At 32.7% G+C, this 16,599-nt stretch overlaps 2 protein-coding genes across 2 annotated transcripts; one reads left to right on the top strand and one right to left on the bottom strand.

Annotated features, from left to right (window-relative positions):
* The first annotated feature begins 906 nt into the window (after nucleotides 1-906).
* Nucleotides 907-4,939, top strand: LOC145594753 (GTP-binding protein At2g22870-like). Its single transcript, XM_081651088.1, has 4 exons — nucleotides 907-1,607; nucleotides 2,768-2,837; nucleotides 3,705-3,867; nucleotides 4,308-4,939. Exons 1-4 carry the CDS (start codon nucleotides 1,067-1,069, stop codon nucleotides 4,524-4,526), a joined length of 993 nt encoding a protein of 330 aa, XP_081507214.1. The 5' UTR covers nucleotides 907-1,066; the 3' UTR covers nucleotides 4,527-4,939.
* A 3,627-nt stretch (nucleotides 4,940-8,566) lies between these two features.
* On the bottom strand, nucleotides 8,567-11,935 carry LOC145593918 (sulfate transporter 1.2-like). The gene is made up of 13 exons (XM_081650277.1): nucleotides 11,612-11,935; nucleotides 11,452-11,500; nucleotides 11,145-11,352; nucleotides 10,752-10,926; nucleotides 10,586-10,651; nucleotides 10,381-10,494; nucleotides 10,169-10,285; nucleotides 9,903-10,029; nucleotides 9,448-9,734; nucleotides 9,171-9,361; nucleotides 9,010-9,095; nucleotides 8,827-8,903; nucleotides 8,567-8,707 (listed from the first exon to the last, which is right to left on the bottom strand). Exons 1-13 carry the CDS (start codon nucleotides 11,933-11,935, stop codon nucleotides 8,567-8,569), a joined length of 1,962 nt encoding a protein of 653 aa, XP_081506403.1.
* Between the last annotated feature and the right edge of the window lie 4,664 nt (nucleotides 11,936-16,599).

The raw sequence follows: 16,599 nt of genomic DNA, 5'->3' as shown, positions 1-16,599 counted from the left end.
CCACTCCCCTCTTTTCCCAGCCCCCGAAACCACTCTAAATCTCCATAACTATAACTGTATGATTGATTTTGGGGTTGCGAAAAAGACATTTGGGATGGTTTTGAGGGAAATGTATTTATGGTGGTTTTGGGTCATAATTAATCCTAATGATTAGGGGTGGCAATATCATCCAAACCCGATGGATAACCATCCACCCGATCCAAATATATGGATGAAAACCCGAACTTAAGCGGATGACGGATGGATGATGGATGGGTTGGGTGACGGATCGGGTCGGATACGGATGATGATACATCCAACCCATCACCCGATCCATCACCTGACCCATCCATCCACCCGTTAAATTTATATATAAAAGAATAAAAATAAATATTTTTTTTAATAAATTAATGTCTATTGTAGTGTTAGGAATTGACATTTGTTTTTAATTTAGTAAAAAGGAACGAGTATTAGAAGGATGTATAAAAGTTTTAATTAATTGATCATTTTTTTTCAAATCTCAATTTAATTATTAATGTGCAAAGTTGTATTTATATATATATTTCACCCGAATTATCACCCGATCCACCCGATTCATCCATGGATGACGGATGGATCGGATGTGGATGAAGGAAAATTAGGTAATGGATGGGTCGGGTGATGGATTGATTTTTGGCGGATGGAGGCGGATGAAGCATCACCCGACCCACATCCGATCCATTGCCATCCCTACTAATGATTGACGAAGTTAGCAATCATTAGTTATTGAGATTATATGGTGAATTTTTGTAAAAATTCAAGGGTATATAATAAATTAAATTTTTTTTAAAGGTATATAGTGAATAAACAAAAAAAACTCAGCGAAAAACCCATTATATTACAATTAGTTATTTGTTAAAAAAGATGGAAAAAATTGTTACCATCACATTATCATGCCGCCAAACTCAACTGTACCCTGAAACTCTTCTTCCCAGTAATCTAGATTCTAGACCACCCCTCAATCTCTCTCCATTTCCCTCATCCTCTTCGCTGCACAATCATCTTCTAAACCTGGAAAACAAAGAGAAAATCCAATTAAGAACATAGGATGATATTATCTCATCTCCCCAAACTTCAAACCCAATTTCTCCTCCCTCTAAAACCCAAAACCCCTAAACCCCATTTCAATCACTACCTCCTCCAATTTCGTCAATCCCCAATTTACTCTCTTTTCTCTTCATTATCCCCAGTTCTCCCTACCCAAAACCCTAAATCCCCAAATTTACTCCCACAACAATCAATTATTGATGATATTGATGATGATGAACAACCCCAGATTGAGATTTCTGTAGATAAGCTGTTTGTGCCCCCAGAAACTGACATTTCTTCATTGATATCAAAGGTTTCGGGTTCGGTTTCGGCTTCGAGTGCTCGAATTTTAAAGGGGTCTAACATTGTGCTTAGCAAGTATGCTAATAATGCTCAGGTGATAAATGCTGAGTTTGTGAAGAGTAGTTCGAAAAATGAGGAGTGCCCTTCTGATGGGTTGCCTGAATTTGCCCTTGTTGGAAGGTCTAATGTGGGTAAATCTTCGCTTCTTAATTCCCTTGTTAGGAGAAAGAAGCTTGCCCTTACTTCTAAGAAGCCTGGTTAGTTGAATTTCTTAGCCTTTTCTAAATTCATTGTTTCCTTAATTTCTGTAATTTATTGCACATTGATATACAGTATTATTTCGTGTGGATGTCAGCTAGCATAGTTGGTTAAAGTCTCGGGGTAATACCCAAGACCTCGAATTGAATCCCTGCTTTGAAAGTTAAGAATTTGTTTAAATTTGTATTGCATTGTTACTCTTATATGGTGAGAAGTAATATGATTGGAAGGGACTCAAAGGAGTACATAGTTGATGTTGTTGTTGCCTTTTATAAATTCAACTACGGACTAATTCGATTGTTTGCTTCGTCTATGATTTATTGCAGAAATGATGAATAAATTGTTGTTGCATTGAGAACTTAGCAGGGATGTGTTGTTTTGGGTTTACTTTACTTGAATAATAGAATCTAATTTAGTCATTGAGTTCTTACCTTATCAGTTCACTTGCTGGGTGATAAAGTCTTGCTTTAGCATTGTTAAGAGTTAAGACCCAGTATTGGTGTGCCTAATACCTATTATATGTAACTTTCAATTATCTTGGGTATATTTGGTGGGCAGCTTAATAAAAGTCTATGGTCGGACCGTCTGAATATTAGGCGATGGTGGTGATTTAATGGAAGATTGTTGCCCAGAGATAGCAGTGTATGTAGCTTTGTTGGTGGCAACTTAAATTCCATCAAGTGCACATCTTTATTGACTATGCTACTTTTTCAATGCAATTTAAAAAGTAGTAATCTGTACCGGAAGTGTTTTTATTGCTTCCTTATGTGTGTAAATCTTTTTTTTTTTTTTTTTTTTTTCGGTGGATAAAACATTCATGTGATTAATGAGCTCAGAGCCTCAAATGTCTAGTACTCAGACCAGCAGCATGATCCCGAGCTTGTTATTTTTATTTCGAGTGTCCATCTGTAAGACTTCTTGTTTGGAGTAATTTTTCCATATAATAGTTATCCTATTAACTCTCTTTTCTTCAAAAAGAGCAAATTTTTTACCCTAGCTAAAACAATTAGATTGATATGTGCAGATTTACTTGAATTATGCTTGCGCTTTAGTTTGTTCTACTTAAGTAAAAGTTAGATTTTGAATGTTTTCACCATTTGTTTTCTTGGACTTTGAAAGTTCATGTGATTCTAATGTTTTTGATCATCATTGTCTACAGGTAAGACTCAATTGATTAACCATTTTCGGATCAATGATAGCTGGTATCTGGTGGATTTGCCTGGATATGGGTATGTGTTGTGTAGATCACTTTCTGGTGATTGTATCACATCAATCTTTTGATCATGGTGTGATATGTGGATATTACATGTATGGCTATTTGTCTATCAATCAAGTTAAAAAATACAATCTGGGAGAATATATTTAAACATTATGGGGCTAGAATGGAGCCAAGAGGGGGTGGGGGGACCTAGCTTTATTTGGTCATGAAATAAAAAAAATGTCCTACTCATGTCTACTTTGTTTTTGGACATTAACTGCCTGCATGATTAACCAATTGATATGTATAATCAATTTTGAAGTTTTTAGTTTATTAGAAGTTGCAAAATTCAATTAAACTTTTGGGAATATCTTCCCAGCTCCACCTCAGTACTCTTGACAGTTTCTATTGTGGAATGCTATCATTTATCTTTTCACTATCATTCCCGGCATAAGCTATCAGTTTGTGCCCTTCCTCCATGGCCACTTTCTCTTTCTAGGAATTCGAATTTTATACTCGGATTTCTAATACTACTAGTGTGTTCATTCTGTTGACGTTTACATGTCTTCAAATTGGTGCTCTGTGTTCTGCTGCCACCAATTGTGCTGGTCAGGGAATTGCCATGCAGTGCTTTCTATGTGTTTAGGATTTTTATGCTTCTTCATATGCCGATGATCATATGCCTGGTGTTTCTCTAGCTAGTCTGATGATTAATCTCACAAAGTTTTACTAAGATGAAGATTCCAAAACCAATGAAAAGTTATGAACATAATCACATATTCCAAATTGATGGTCATTTATTTTGTCCTCCATTACCTGTCATCCTGTTTATATGAAATAATGACAGTTTAAATTGTGCATACTGGTTATCTATTTATAATTTGTGTATTTTGAACAGATTTGCAGCTGCACCCGGGGAAGTCCGAATAGAGTGGGACAAGTTCACTAAGAATTATTTTCTTCAGAGATCAACCTTGGTTTCAGTATTCCTTCTCATTGATGCAAGCATCCCTGCCAAAAAGATTGATCTTGAATATGCGAGTTGGTTGGGTCAAAATAAGGTTGGTCTTCCTAACTTATACTTTAAAATAGAAAAGTAAAGATATTATTTTTATTCTCTCGTAGTGGAAGATACTCCCACAGTTGGTGTTCTATCTTTTCCTGGAATTCTCAAGAAGGATATATTGTCATTATTAGCTTTTCAAGAATGATCTTCTCATGTTCAATGTTCAGCTTGAGGCTCTATGATGAATTCCCTCTGTTTCTATGGTGCTTTACTGTGTTTAGTTTCTTCAAATGTCATTTTAATTTCTTTGATATAAAAAGTAAGGAACATTGCATGTTATTGTTATCAACTTATCATATAAAGACAACTAAGTGTACAGGGCTGAGGCATCTGGATAGTATGGCTTCAACAAGCATCGAATCTCCTGCCACAGTGATTTAAATTATTGAGATGATTAAACTCAAGATAACTTACAGTGTCTTCTTCTATTTCCAGATTCCAATGACAATAGTGTTCACCAAATGTGACAAGAGGAAGAAGAAGAAAAATGGGGGTAAAAGGCCAGAAGAAAATGTACAAGATTTTCAGGAATTGATACGCGAGTTCTTTGAAGCAGCACCTCCTTGGATAATGACCAGCAGTGTCACCAATCAAGGCCGAGATGAAATTTTGTTGCACATGGCACAATTACGGAACTATTGGCTGAAGCACTAAAAATTGAAGATGCATTGTCATTTCATCAATAATTTTTAATGGGCATAGTGCTGAGGCATTGAGCCAGGATCTATGATGGTTAAAACTTGATGATTGTTTAAGCAGCATGGCTTACATGGCTTGGATACACAAGACCAAGTACTTGCCAAAAACTTGTTACCTTCAAGATTATCACTCTGCGGTCACTTATTTTCCACCCAAAGCATGGTCCGATTAATTGAATATGCTGTAACACACCTGCCTTCTCATTCTTGTATTGCATAAGCAACCATCTTTCATCAATTATATAGTTACATAGAAGTAGCTCTGATACCATAGTATTTGCTAATCCTTTAGAAATGTAATTTCTCATTACACTTTTTTTTTTTTTCTCATTCATGATATAGAAATATGAATATCTTATGAAGTTTTTATAGGTTAGTAGGCTACAAATTTTGTACTCTTGCCTTCATTGGGTAACTTTTAGAGGGCCATTTTTGTTGTGAATTGCAATGAGTTTGTGCATGCAAGTATTGCTATGATTCTATGAACAATGTGAAGTACCAAGTACATTGTGTGTAAGGCCTTATGAGTTTAAACCTCTTAATAGGTTTTTTTATTTTTTATTTATTTTTTATTTTTTATGTCAGATTTACTTCAGAATACATAACTAATCAATTGTGATCTTACTCCCTTTTGTTTCACCATTTACTCCCTCCGTCCCCTTTTGATAGTCCCTTATGGACATTTTTTACGGGAATTAATAAACACAAATAAGAATAGTAAAAGTACATTGAAAAAAGAAATTGACATTGGGTATGCAAAAAAGTAGAGAGAGAAAGTAATAAAAGTAAAAGTTAAATTTGCACAAATATTGTTGCAAATTAGAGGGTATTTTGGTTAAATTTTAATATTAATGGTTGTTGAAAAAAGCAAATGGGGTGAACATTTTGGGACTAAAATTTGCCCATAAGGGACTATCAAAAAGGGACGGAGGGAGTATTAATTCTAAGTAGATGAAAAAAATTAAGTGAAAAGTGCAAAGCAAATTTACTTATTTTTGTGCAAATAAATAGATATGATAAATGGTTGTATATTACATACATTCGACATACATTCGACATTTTCATGTGGTATCCAAGGTGAATTAGTTATGGAATTTTGTGAGGTAATTAGTATTAAAAAATTCATTTTTTTTTTAAAATAAATATACTTATATATATCTTGGACACGTTTATCAACGCCCATTTTTTTTTTATTGTAGATTTACATTTATATATAACTTTGATATTTCTAAAGTACTAGTTTGTTTCAAAATAAAAAAAAATAAAAAAAAGTAATAATTGACCACAAGTCAAGAAATGTTTTTTTTTATTATTATTATTTTTTTTCCTTTTATACTCCCTCTGTCCTATTATAGTGCATGTTTTTCTTAATGGATGTCCCAAAATTAAGTGTTCATTTCTATATTTGTTTCATATATAATTACCTACATATTCCCACTCTATACCTCTTAACTCACTAAACTTCCTAAATACCTTAATAACTGGCTTCACAATTACTTTATCATTATTTCCATCTTCACAGTTTTTTATTTTCTTCATTTGTATTAAAAACCTGTAAAATATGAGTATATATATAAAAAAAAAAATCGAATGATGAAGTAAACCATAGCATTATATTACATTAATACATATTAAATCAACCATAGCATTATATTACATAAATAATACATATTCTTGATAAATTAAATTCTTGTGTAACAAGACTAATCATTATACTACGTATTAATAATTAGGTTTAGGGTTAATCATATTTATAAAGGTACTCCAATGTTTTATCAAATCTTTGGAACACCGGACTAATTTAACTTAAGCAATCACATTTATTAAATATAAAAAACTTTATGTATTATTAAAAAAAATGTAAATTAATATCAATCACATTATTTATTTGGATAACCTTTCAAGATTTAAAATGAATATCATTTAACCCATGTTTTACCAAATCATATGTTAGTATTTTTATAGATATTTTGATGTATGTCAAAAAATTTACATATAAAGAGGTTTTTTTATTTTTACTTTTTTTATTTTTTTTTTGAAAGAAGTCCCAAAGGACACTAAATTTCATTAATATAAGCCATACGGCATCTACAATTGACGATGAACGATAATGAAAACGAATTTAACAAAATTAAACAAGAATTAATCGGGGAAGGGCTAAGAATCCAAATACATAAATATAACAATTCGGCATATTCTCGATTCGTTGTCTCATACAACTTTTTGAGTGGATCCGTCGTCGCTTCACAATTTTGTAAGATAGTTAATTCTTGTGCTGATTCCGTAACCCGAATCTGAGCCCTAATCAATAGTAGCTCCGCACAACCGGAGACCAAATTAAGCACAAATAAAACCTTGTCTTTCGAAGGAGTACGAAAAACCTTGTCTTTCGAAGGAGATCGAAAAAACCTTGTCTTTCGAAGGAGATAAACCCTTTCTTTCGAGGGAGACATTATTGTAACGCAAAACAAAAGGCTTAAAAAGAAATAAAGATTGGGGCTTTCCACCGGTGAAATCCGATGGAAGCCCCTTGAAAATTGACAATGGAGACTAGGTTTAGGAGAGAGAAGAGAGAAAAGGAGGCTAGGGTTTTTTTTTTACTTTTTTATTTTTTGTATTCATTTGTACTCTTACAAATTATTGATTAAATTTTTAATTTGGTAGAAGGATACTTGTCCTGTAATTTTATTTATTCTATTATCATCATAAAACTTGTAACTATGCCTTTTCAATTTTTGCTAATTCTGTACTAATCTGGTTTCATATATTCTTGCAAAATTAGAGTAAACATTACAATTGTAGAATTAGAGAGCTTACTGTATATATATGTAATATAATAAATCTAGATTTTTTTTGAGAGAAATAATAAATGTAGATTGCCACCCATGAATTAAACCATGTCTCTCCAACTTAATATCAAGTAACATAATTTCGATTGTTAGTTTAGCAAAAAAATAAGAAAAGTTGATTATAGTAAGTTTAGATATAGTAAAAATTTGTACCTATGGCTATAAGTACACATGTATTAGCATATAAAAAAGTTTTTAAAAACTTTTTTTTTTTTGAAAAAACTATAAAAAAAAATAAAAAAAGTTTATATAAGTTGAGTTAAGAAAAAAAAAAAGTTGAGCAAAAAAAAATAACAAAGTCCAATTTTAAGTTTTACTCGTATAATAAATTTGGATTGCCACACATGTCAACCCATGAATTGCACCATGTCTCTCCAACTTAAAATCAAGTAAAATTATTTCAATGGTTTGTTTTGCTTGTAAGTTCGTTTCTTTTGTCGAAATTAGTCATCAATTTTCATCCAAATCTAGTATGTTATTTGGTGTCTCAATTCAACCTCTGTTTTGCAATGTTATCTCAACTTTGCACCTTTTGTGTTGCATTGCAGATAATTGGAGTATGAAGGCAATCAGGAGAAAGACAACAGTAACCGGTAGGATGAGGACCATGAGGTACCTTCGTAAGGTCACCAGGAGGTTCAAGACTGGTTTCAGAGAAGGTATTGCTTTCATCGTAGCCTCAAAAATTTTCCTACTAAGATCATTTTGTTACATATTTCCTCCCAATGGCTTACTAGCCAAACCAGGTACACTAGCAGCTCCAAGGAAGCAAGTTGCTGCTAGCTCGTAATTTTGGTGTGTTTGAGATTTTGTTGGGTCGACATTTAACTATGGTGTTGTTTATAGATTTTAGTAAAATCGTAGGATGGCCATTTCTGCATTTTTGACACGAGAGTGAGAATGAGGGGTGTTAAAAATTTGTGTATGAACAATTACTGATTAATAAATGCCATTTTTGAATTTGATCATCTTCCCCTTCATTTGGAGAAGGACCATTAAGTATATTACAACTAGTAAAGATGCAGAAATTTCTGCAGGACAGATCTTCGTCAATTTAGGAGTATATTACAGTGACTATTAAACCTAGAGCAAGAAAATCGTAACTTTTCTTGAAGAAAAGATGAATGACTTGAGCACAAAGGCGAGCTCATGGTTCTTGTATGGCAGAGGAGCATGTAAGTACAGCATCTGCTACTGATGTGAAGATATAGTCCTCTCCAATTAACTTGATCAACCCAGATGAATGGAGTTTGTCAACTACGAATTGCACTGGACTGCCTATTACAAGCTGTTGCAAACACGAAAACACGTAGTTCATTAAGATAAGTTCAAACTAGAGCTTTGTGCATGGATCATTAATTTGAAGACATCAAATCAGAACTTTCTGCTGTGTTTGTGTGTATATACCTTCACATTTTTCTTTTCAAGGGTCTTGTATAACTTTTCAAGGGTATGTGTACCACTAGTATCAATATCTGCAACAGCTGCAACCAGTAAAAATACAAAAATCTTCAGAAATACTCCTTAATTGAAAGCCAGGATAAAAGAAGTTCTGGAACAAGATATTCTGAAGTTCTGTCAGATGTTTACATGACATATCAATAATAAGATGTTTGATTTCGGGGAGGTTTTTGTCTGCAAGCTGTTCCTCCTCCTCATTCAGCCATTTCATTATCCTGCATCAGTGGATTAGCTAGTTAATTGGCCCTAAGAAAGTGTTTAAAATGATGACGGAATGTGTAGTTGTGTACCTGTCTCTGATATAGTTAGAGTTGGCGAAGTAAATTGCTGAGTCAATTTTGACAATTAGAACCCCTGGAACCTTTCTTGCCTCAGAAAACTGATGAATGTTCTTATACTCAGAAGAGCCAGGAAGCTTTCCGATTACTGTAGTTTGTGGACGCGTCATCCTGAACATAATCTTGAAGATTGATAGGCAGACCTGATTACAAATTTCTCTTACAGCTGAATAAATTTTCATTTGAGTGAAAATAAAAAATTCTTGATGTATGAATGTATCATTCTTACTGCTATCAGCAGGCCGATCTCCACTGAGTGAAAAATCACACCGAAGAAGGCACCCATACAAGCAACAAAGTCAAACTTGTCAACTTTGCATATTCGTATGATCTCTTTGATGTCAATCAGACCAAGAACAGCAGATATGATGATAGAAGAGAGTATGGCATTTGGGATATACTTGAACAAAGGCGTTATCACCATGAGAGTCAACAGTACTATGAAGCACATCACAATGTTGGAGGCTGCTGTCTGACAACCAGCCATAAAATTCACTGCAGATCGGGCAAACCCTCCTGTACGCGAGCAGATTTAGCTAGGCACTCAATAAAAGAAGGGATAAATTGCTATAAGAGACAATGAACATGATATACTGTAGGTACTAATGCAATACAGAATTTTTACCTGTTTATAGAACTTATTTTGAACTAAAAATTACAATTTTTTTTGGAGGAAATTCTAACCTGTGACTACATAGCTAGATGTCATGGAGCCGACTACATTTGTGGCTCCTAGTGCTACCATTTCTTGATTTCCATCAAGCTCATAGCCTCTTATATCTGCAAATGTTCTCCCGATTGCTAGTGCTTCCTACAGGAACAAAGACCGAAAGACATGCTGACTGTGCAGTAAACTGATTTTGTAATTTGTATATGGAACCTGTTCTACATTTATAGGACCTAAGATAGTATATATGTCGTATATGTATAGGCTGATTAGAGATGCTTACAGCTAGCGCGATTACACCAACAATAGCACCAATTTTGAAGCCTTTAGCAAGATTGGTTCCAGAAAAATATATCTTGTCAACTGATGAAGGGTTAACACCCTTAGGTATATGTCCTACCTGAAAAACAATGAATCAAAAGGGTTGTGTTTCATTTAAATGTACAGAGATGAATGATTCGGGTGTTTAATAAAATTAATTGGTTGATCACTTACAATTTTAACACCATGTTTGTCAGCGCGGCTGATGTATACAATTAATGTGGAGAGGATCAGAGAGACTAGTGGAGCAACTGCTGAAACCCAAAACAATTTTTTGTTCCTCTTTCCCTGAGTAAATACCAATTACTTGTAAAATTGATTGAAAAAGTATGTTAAAAAAGGATGAATTGAACAACTTTAAAAGCCAATAAAATCTTACAATGTATTTGGCAGCAAGAAGGAATGCCACAAATGATACTCCTAGAAGAATTGTTCGCCAATCCCACTGTCAAAATGACCAAGAAGTAGAGAAAATTAGCTCTGTGAATGCAGTAATAAATGATAGCAAGAATTATAAAGAAGTTAGTCTTATTAATTAGACGTACTCCATGTTCAACTACACTCCAAACTGAGTGCATAACAGAGACAATATCTGTCTTTTTAGTAAATTTCTTTATTCCTAGTAAGCCTTTAAGCTGCTGAAGGGCTATAACTATGGCAGCTCCAGCCATGAAACCAACAGTTGCAGCATGAGATAGATAATCCACTAAGAAGCCCAACCTGAAACCGTAAGAAGAACAGGTCAATAATATAGTACTCCTTCCAGCCCTAAAAGATATATGAATTACTCGCATCTGATCTCCTTAATAGTCGTGACCTATATTACAGGGATGCAGGGAGTATGTTGAATTTATCCGAAAACTGTAAGCTGCTGCATCAACAAATACAGCATTTATATAATTAAACAAAGATTATGCATCATGAGAACAAATGCATACCTTAAGAATCCTAGAGCAGCTTGAATGATGCCTGCAAAGAATGTAGCTGTGAAGGCAAGACGTCGATAGTCATCAGCTTCTTTGACAGGATCAAACTCCTTCTGCAGCATAGTCCCCATAATCAGAGACACCACTGCCACAGGTCCAATAGCCAGCTCTCTTGAGCTTCCCATCACAGCATATATCAGAGGAGGAACAAAGCTGCTGTCTGCAGTACAGTATGCAGGATAGCGCGATTATAACTTTTCTTTCCTGATAAATTTTTTCTACAGTATGATTAGCAACAGAAGGCAAGTAGATAACTCACATAAACCATACTGAGGAGCCAAATTTGCGAGCTTTGCGTATGCAATGTCCTGTTTATTAGTCATCAAACAAGAAAAGCTGTCAAAATTTATAGTACAAAACAAGAGTATCTTACAAAGTTATGGAGTACAAGTCATTTTCTAGTGGATAATTGATTCTACCTGAGGAACTTGCATGCTAGCAATAGTGATTCCTGAAAGAAGGTCCCCTCGAAATTTCGAAAAGTTGTATGATTTTGCCCATCCAAGGATAGGGAAAATAGCTTGTAAGATTAGAATGAACCTCTTTAAATGTGACTGATCACCCTTTAAAGAATGATTTCGATTACTCGAAAAGAAGGTTTCTTCAAAGCCATCCTTAAGCTCCTTGAAGAAGTTTTGTTTAGATTGTAATCCCTCCTGTTTCATGTTAGAATGTTTCTCCATTTGAGGATTTTCATGTGATGAAGACACACTTTTAGAGTCTTTAATGTCAAACTCACACATTATTTTTTTCAGAATACACAAAAAAAATTGTTAGATTACATCAATACTTGAAGAAATCTAGGATTTTTATAAGAGGATGGAATAAATTTGTAATAATAATACTTAACTAGCCAATACAAAGTACACTTGTTTATTTATAATGAAATAATCCTATTAGAGTCATCTCATGATTGGAGGCCCTCAACTAGAGGTAGAGACTAATTTTTTAGTGCAGAATTTTAAATTACCAAAATATAGACGTCATGAATTTTAAAAGTTACGCAATTAATAAGAACATTCACATTCGATCATGAAGTTTTATTTTTATTCATGTCATGAAAAATCCACAAATGAGAAAATCTCTTGGATTCCAATCATCCCTACCCATGAATTAATGTTTCTTGTTATCATGTCATGTATAAGCCAAACAATACATGTATGCAAAAAAAACATTTCTTTAGTTATTAATGAGTGTTTTAAAAAAATTTAAAAAATTATATAACAATTTTCCCATTTCAAAAAAAAAAAAAAAAAAAAAAAACTTGCAATACTTAGGGCATGTTTTCTTTAGCTTAATTTCAATTCAATTCCTAATTTCTTTAGTTCAGCTCGGTTCAGTAAATTAGAACAGACCCTTAGACTAAAAATGTGTGAGAGCTTATTGAACAAAACAATTTTGATGAAACAGTGGATTTACTTTCTTACTCTTCTATCCCATCTTTAATTTCAAGTTACGAATTTTGACACCAAACTTCACTTTCAAAATGCTATGAAAGGATTTGTTTTTGGTTATTTATTTAATGGGTGCTATGTAATTCATCTGAAAGTAAGGATGATTAGGTTGAAGTTCTTAAGTAAGATTCTGCTATTTTATTCCCTATTAATTAATAGGGAAAAAAAAAAAATCCTTTTTAGTGAAAGTTTATGATTAAGAGAGAGGTATTAAGGTTGAAAAGCTTAGTAAGCTTGTAAGCCACTTGTGCCTATTTCCTACTTACGCTTCTACCAGAATAACAAACTCCCCAAAAAATGTACACCACATACAAAATATACAATCTTATTATTGTATTTAGATTTATCCTAGTACATTACTCTCTTGGTACCTACATAAATTTATCAATCACTTTGGTTGGCACAACTTTTGTCATTAGTATCTTTAATTTTATATTAATTTAACTTAAAAAAATTTGATATTATGAAAAAATACCGTGTAACTAAATAATCAAACAAAATTAAAGTTTACATAATAATATTTGGTTTTTATATATTTCTAATTAAAATCAAGTTAAAGTTAGTATTTAAAATGTGTAGAAGCTAGAATGATGAACTTATTTTCAAATATAGCGGGGGTATAAAATTTAAAGATTGTATGGAGTAAGTGTTATGGCACAACAAAAATGGGCATGGAAATATGCTTTTGAACACCTACAAGCTATTGGGATAGCACAAATGCACAACTCTTCAACGACCCTTACGTATTTCAACTTTCAAAAATCAATGGTACTGTGCATTTAGACCTATTAGATATCTAACAGTTATCGACATTTTTATTTTTATAATTTGACATGCAAGCAGCTAAAGAAAGCATCTTCTCCTCTTGCCCTTTAAAAAAATAACATTTTTATTACCTTTTCTTCTCGCATTATAATACGAAGACTTTACACAAAGAAATTTTAGTTGTCCTCTATAGGTCTATATACTCAGTCGTTTTCCTGATATATTATGGAACATATATGTTACAAAAGTTCAACTATCAGTATAGTATAATATTAGACACTTGCATTTTAAACAAACAATGCGGCGAAAAAGACCTTTATAGTTATATTGAAATCTATATACTTGCATTATGAATACAAGTCAATTGGCAACCAACCATTTAAAGTCTCCTAGTAGGCTAGTAGACTTTTAAGATTTATAAATGTTTTATTTCCACTTGAAATTAAGTGACCTTATATAATCACGAATTGATAATCAATCCTCTAAGGCTACAACATAAGTGTTAATGTTAACTAGCTTCGTTGATAAAGACTTAAAAATCAGACCTGTGATGCCTTGGAAGGATTTTTGTATGCTTATGACCCAATGACCGCGTTATTGTCCATGGGTATTAAACACCCAAAAATTAATGTTGAATATAGTTATTGGCCGGGTACTTGTCAAACCATCGCGTAGTCGAGCATCAACTTTGTTTCCCTGTAACGTATTAGACCAATACTTGGAATATGTCATACGATGATACGAAGTCTATGACCTACGACTCTACAGTATTATTGTTTAATGCTAGTAAAGAAATACTTCCTATTAATTTGAGATGGCAATAATTGCAAGGAATATTTGCTTAGGAACTTTCCCGGGCAAGATTATGTGAAGATGTTTAAGTACCATTCTATTGGTTGACTTATTCGTAATATATAGCAATAGCAACAAGATTGGATTTAGGTTTTGTTCTTTTCATTGATAATATACTTGTCAATTTATTAAACGTGAATTTAAATTTTCATAATTAAACTGTTAAAAACGAACTTATGAATTTTGTGTGAGAAAATACCTAATAAAACTATGATGGTATGAAAAACTACTTATGGATTTTTGAAGAAATTGATTGGCCAATTGTAAATGGAATTGGGGTGATAGATTGTCGTAATTATAAGTAATACAAGTAATTGACTATTATTTGATTTTCTTGGCAATTATCAAATAAAGATTCAAAACATATTTCCATCAAAACTAAAACTAAGTATATGAAAAAAAATTCTCCTATCTTCAGCTAAGTTCAACTTCAAATACTTTATCATTATTGTTCAAAAAAATAAATAAATAAAATAAAATAAAATAAAAAAATAATCATTAAGATGGCTTATAAGAATAGGCCGTTGCACAAGTTTGCATAAAAATAAAACTACATACATCATTATGCCTTGGAGGATTCTAACACCGTCTCCAATGGTGAGACTGAGTTTCACCATTGGAGAGGGTCTAACGACCTATTGTTAATGGTCGAGGTAGATAGAACACTATAACCTACTCCAACAACTATTGTCAAATAGAGCCTTATAACATTGCATATTCAAGTCTGTCAATTTAAATCCTTTTGATTAACCATGATAAATATTCATTGGCCAAATACAAGCTCATATAAGATAAGAATATGAGTATATGACGATATATAATAAGTTCACCAATTCAAAACTTATGTAGTTACGGGCTACATGTTAGTCACCTACCCGATCCTTTTTGTTAATTTACATGTGACTTTTCATAAGCAAGTCCCCTCTTAGAACATACTTGAAACATGTCAATAATGTCTTAAGAATTGAAAACAATCTATTCAGTGTTTCTCGAATTAAAATGCCACTAGGCCACTATATAACGCAATTTGATCCAATTGTTAATCAATTACTTTACAAAATTTATTCCCCTTACCCGTTCAATTTAACCTGGAATTCTTTTAATTCATTTTTTTCTTTAAAAGAAAGTGATAGAAAGAAAGAAAGAAAGAGTGGAGCTCTTCAACTATGAAAATGCCTGTATGTACTAATTTTATTATGATAGATGGATGAGCACCTAGCATTATTTCCAATAAATTGTTCTGAAGATCTTACCAAATATAATTCTACTCATACATGCATATGTTTATATAATTACATCTAGTGTGTCGCCCGGGCATTGCCCTAGAATGTTACTTTGAGTAATTTCTTCTTCTCTTTTTTTTTTTTTTTTTTAATAAAGTGTAAGTTTTACTAATTTTGAATGTAATGTTGAATATTGAAGAGAATATAAAGAATAATATGTGTCTCTTTGTTTTTGAGTTTTGATGCAATTTTAATTTGTATTCTGCATTTAAATACATTTATGTGGAAAAATAAAACATAAATTATGGATAGTTAAGATGGTAAGGCATGTGGTGCTTATTTCATGAAGTTAAGAGTTCAATTAAACCTCTTTATATGCGTTTTTAATTAACATTGCAATGAATTATTGAGTGGTGACATGGCACGATGCTATGGGATATTGAGTAATGACGTGGCACACGTGGCACATAAACGTTTTTAGAAACGCTTTTTAATATATAATAATATAATAAATATAAAGTATAGGTTGAGTACTTGAGATTCTGCATTTGGTCTTATTTAATGCATTTTTTAGCGTAATGAATAGCTTATTAGTTAGTGATTGTTCCACGGTTAATAAAAATGAACTAGTTTTAGGCCCGGGTAATGCCCCGAATTACCGCATTATTTCCATGATACAAATCTTTATTAATATGTAAATTTATTGAATGACATGTAATATGGTAATAGCTTAGTGGTTATTTAGCACGTTGGAGATTAAACTTGAGATTGAGGGATCAAATTTTGTAAGAGCATTAAATGAGGAGAGCACCACGTGACGAATACGGTATTGTATTATGACATTATTGGCTTATAATATTACACATTTTGAGGTAAAATTAATAAGTAAATAAATAGCCACTAAATCTCTAATTGGCTGTGGATTTAACTTCACTTAATTCCCGTCAAAAAAAAAACTTCACTTAATATATTTTATGTAATAGAAAAATTAGTCTTGACCTTTATTATTAACAATTGATTAGTCAATCCTAGTATCTGTGCTGTCCACTTTTAGCATAACACCGTTATCACGCAATCACCGGTGGAGTAATACGCAAATCTCAATGAATAGCT

This window comes from Chenopodium album, chromosome 19, assembly GCF_948465745.1.
Source record: "Chenopodium album chromosome 19, dcCheAlbu1.1, whole genome shotgun sequence".
In the NCBI taxonomy this organism is placed as follows: domain Eukaryota; kingdom Viridiplantae; phylum Streptophyta; class Magnoliopsida; order Caryophyllales; family Amaranthaceae; genus Chenopodium; species Chenopodium album.
Note: the sequence above shows the minus strand (reverse complement) of the source record. Positions and strands in the feature narration are given on the sequence as shown.

Bases quoted from the DNA above. Each gene is read 5' to 3' on its own strand.
- LOC145594753 (XM_081651088.1), top strand. From the start codon at position 1,067: ATGATATTATCTCATCTCCCCAAACTTCAAACCCAATTTCTCCTCCCT. The intron at 1,608-2,767 runs GTTAGTTGAATT...CATTGTCTACAG, and splicing joins CCTTACTTCTAAGAAGCCTG to GTAAGACTCAATTGATTAAC. The intron at 3,868-4,307 runs GTTGGTCTTCCT...TTCTATTTCCAG, and splicing joins GTTGGTTGGGTCAAAATAAG to ATTCCAATGACAATAGTGTT.
- LOC145593918 (XM_081650277.1), bottom strand. From the start codon at position 11,935: ATGTGTGAGTTTGACATTAAAGACTCTAAAAGTGTGTCTTCATCACAT. The intron at 11,501-11,611 runs GTAGAATCAATT...ACTAATAAACAG, and splicing joins CTAGCATGCAAGTTCCTCAG to GACATTGCATACGCAAAGCT. The intron at 11,353-11,451 runs GTGAGTTATCTA...ACTGTACTGCAG, and splicing joins GGCTCCTCAGTATGGTTTAT to ACAGCAGCTTTGTTCCTCCT.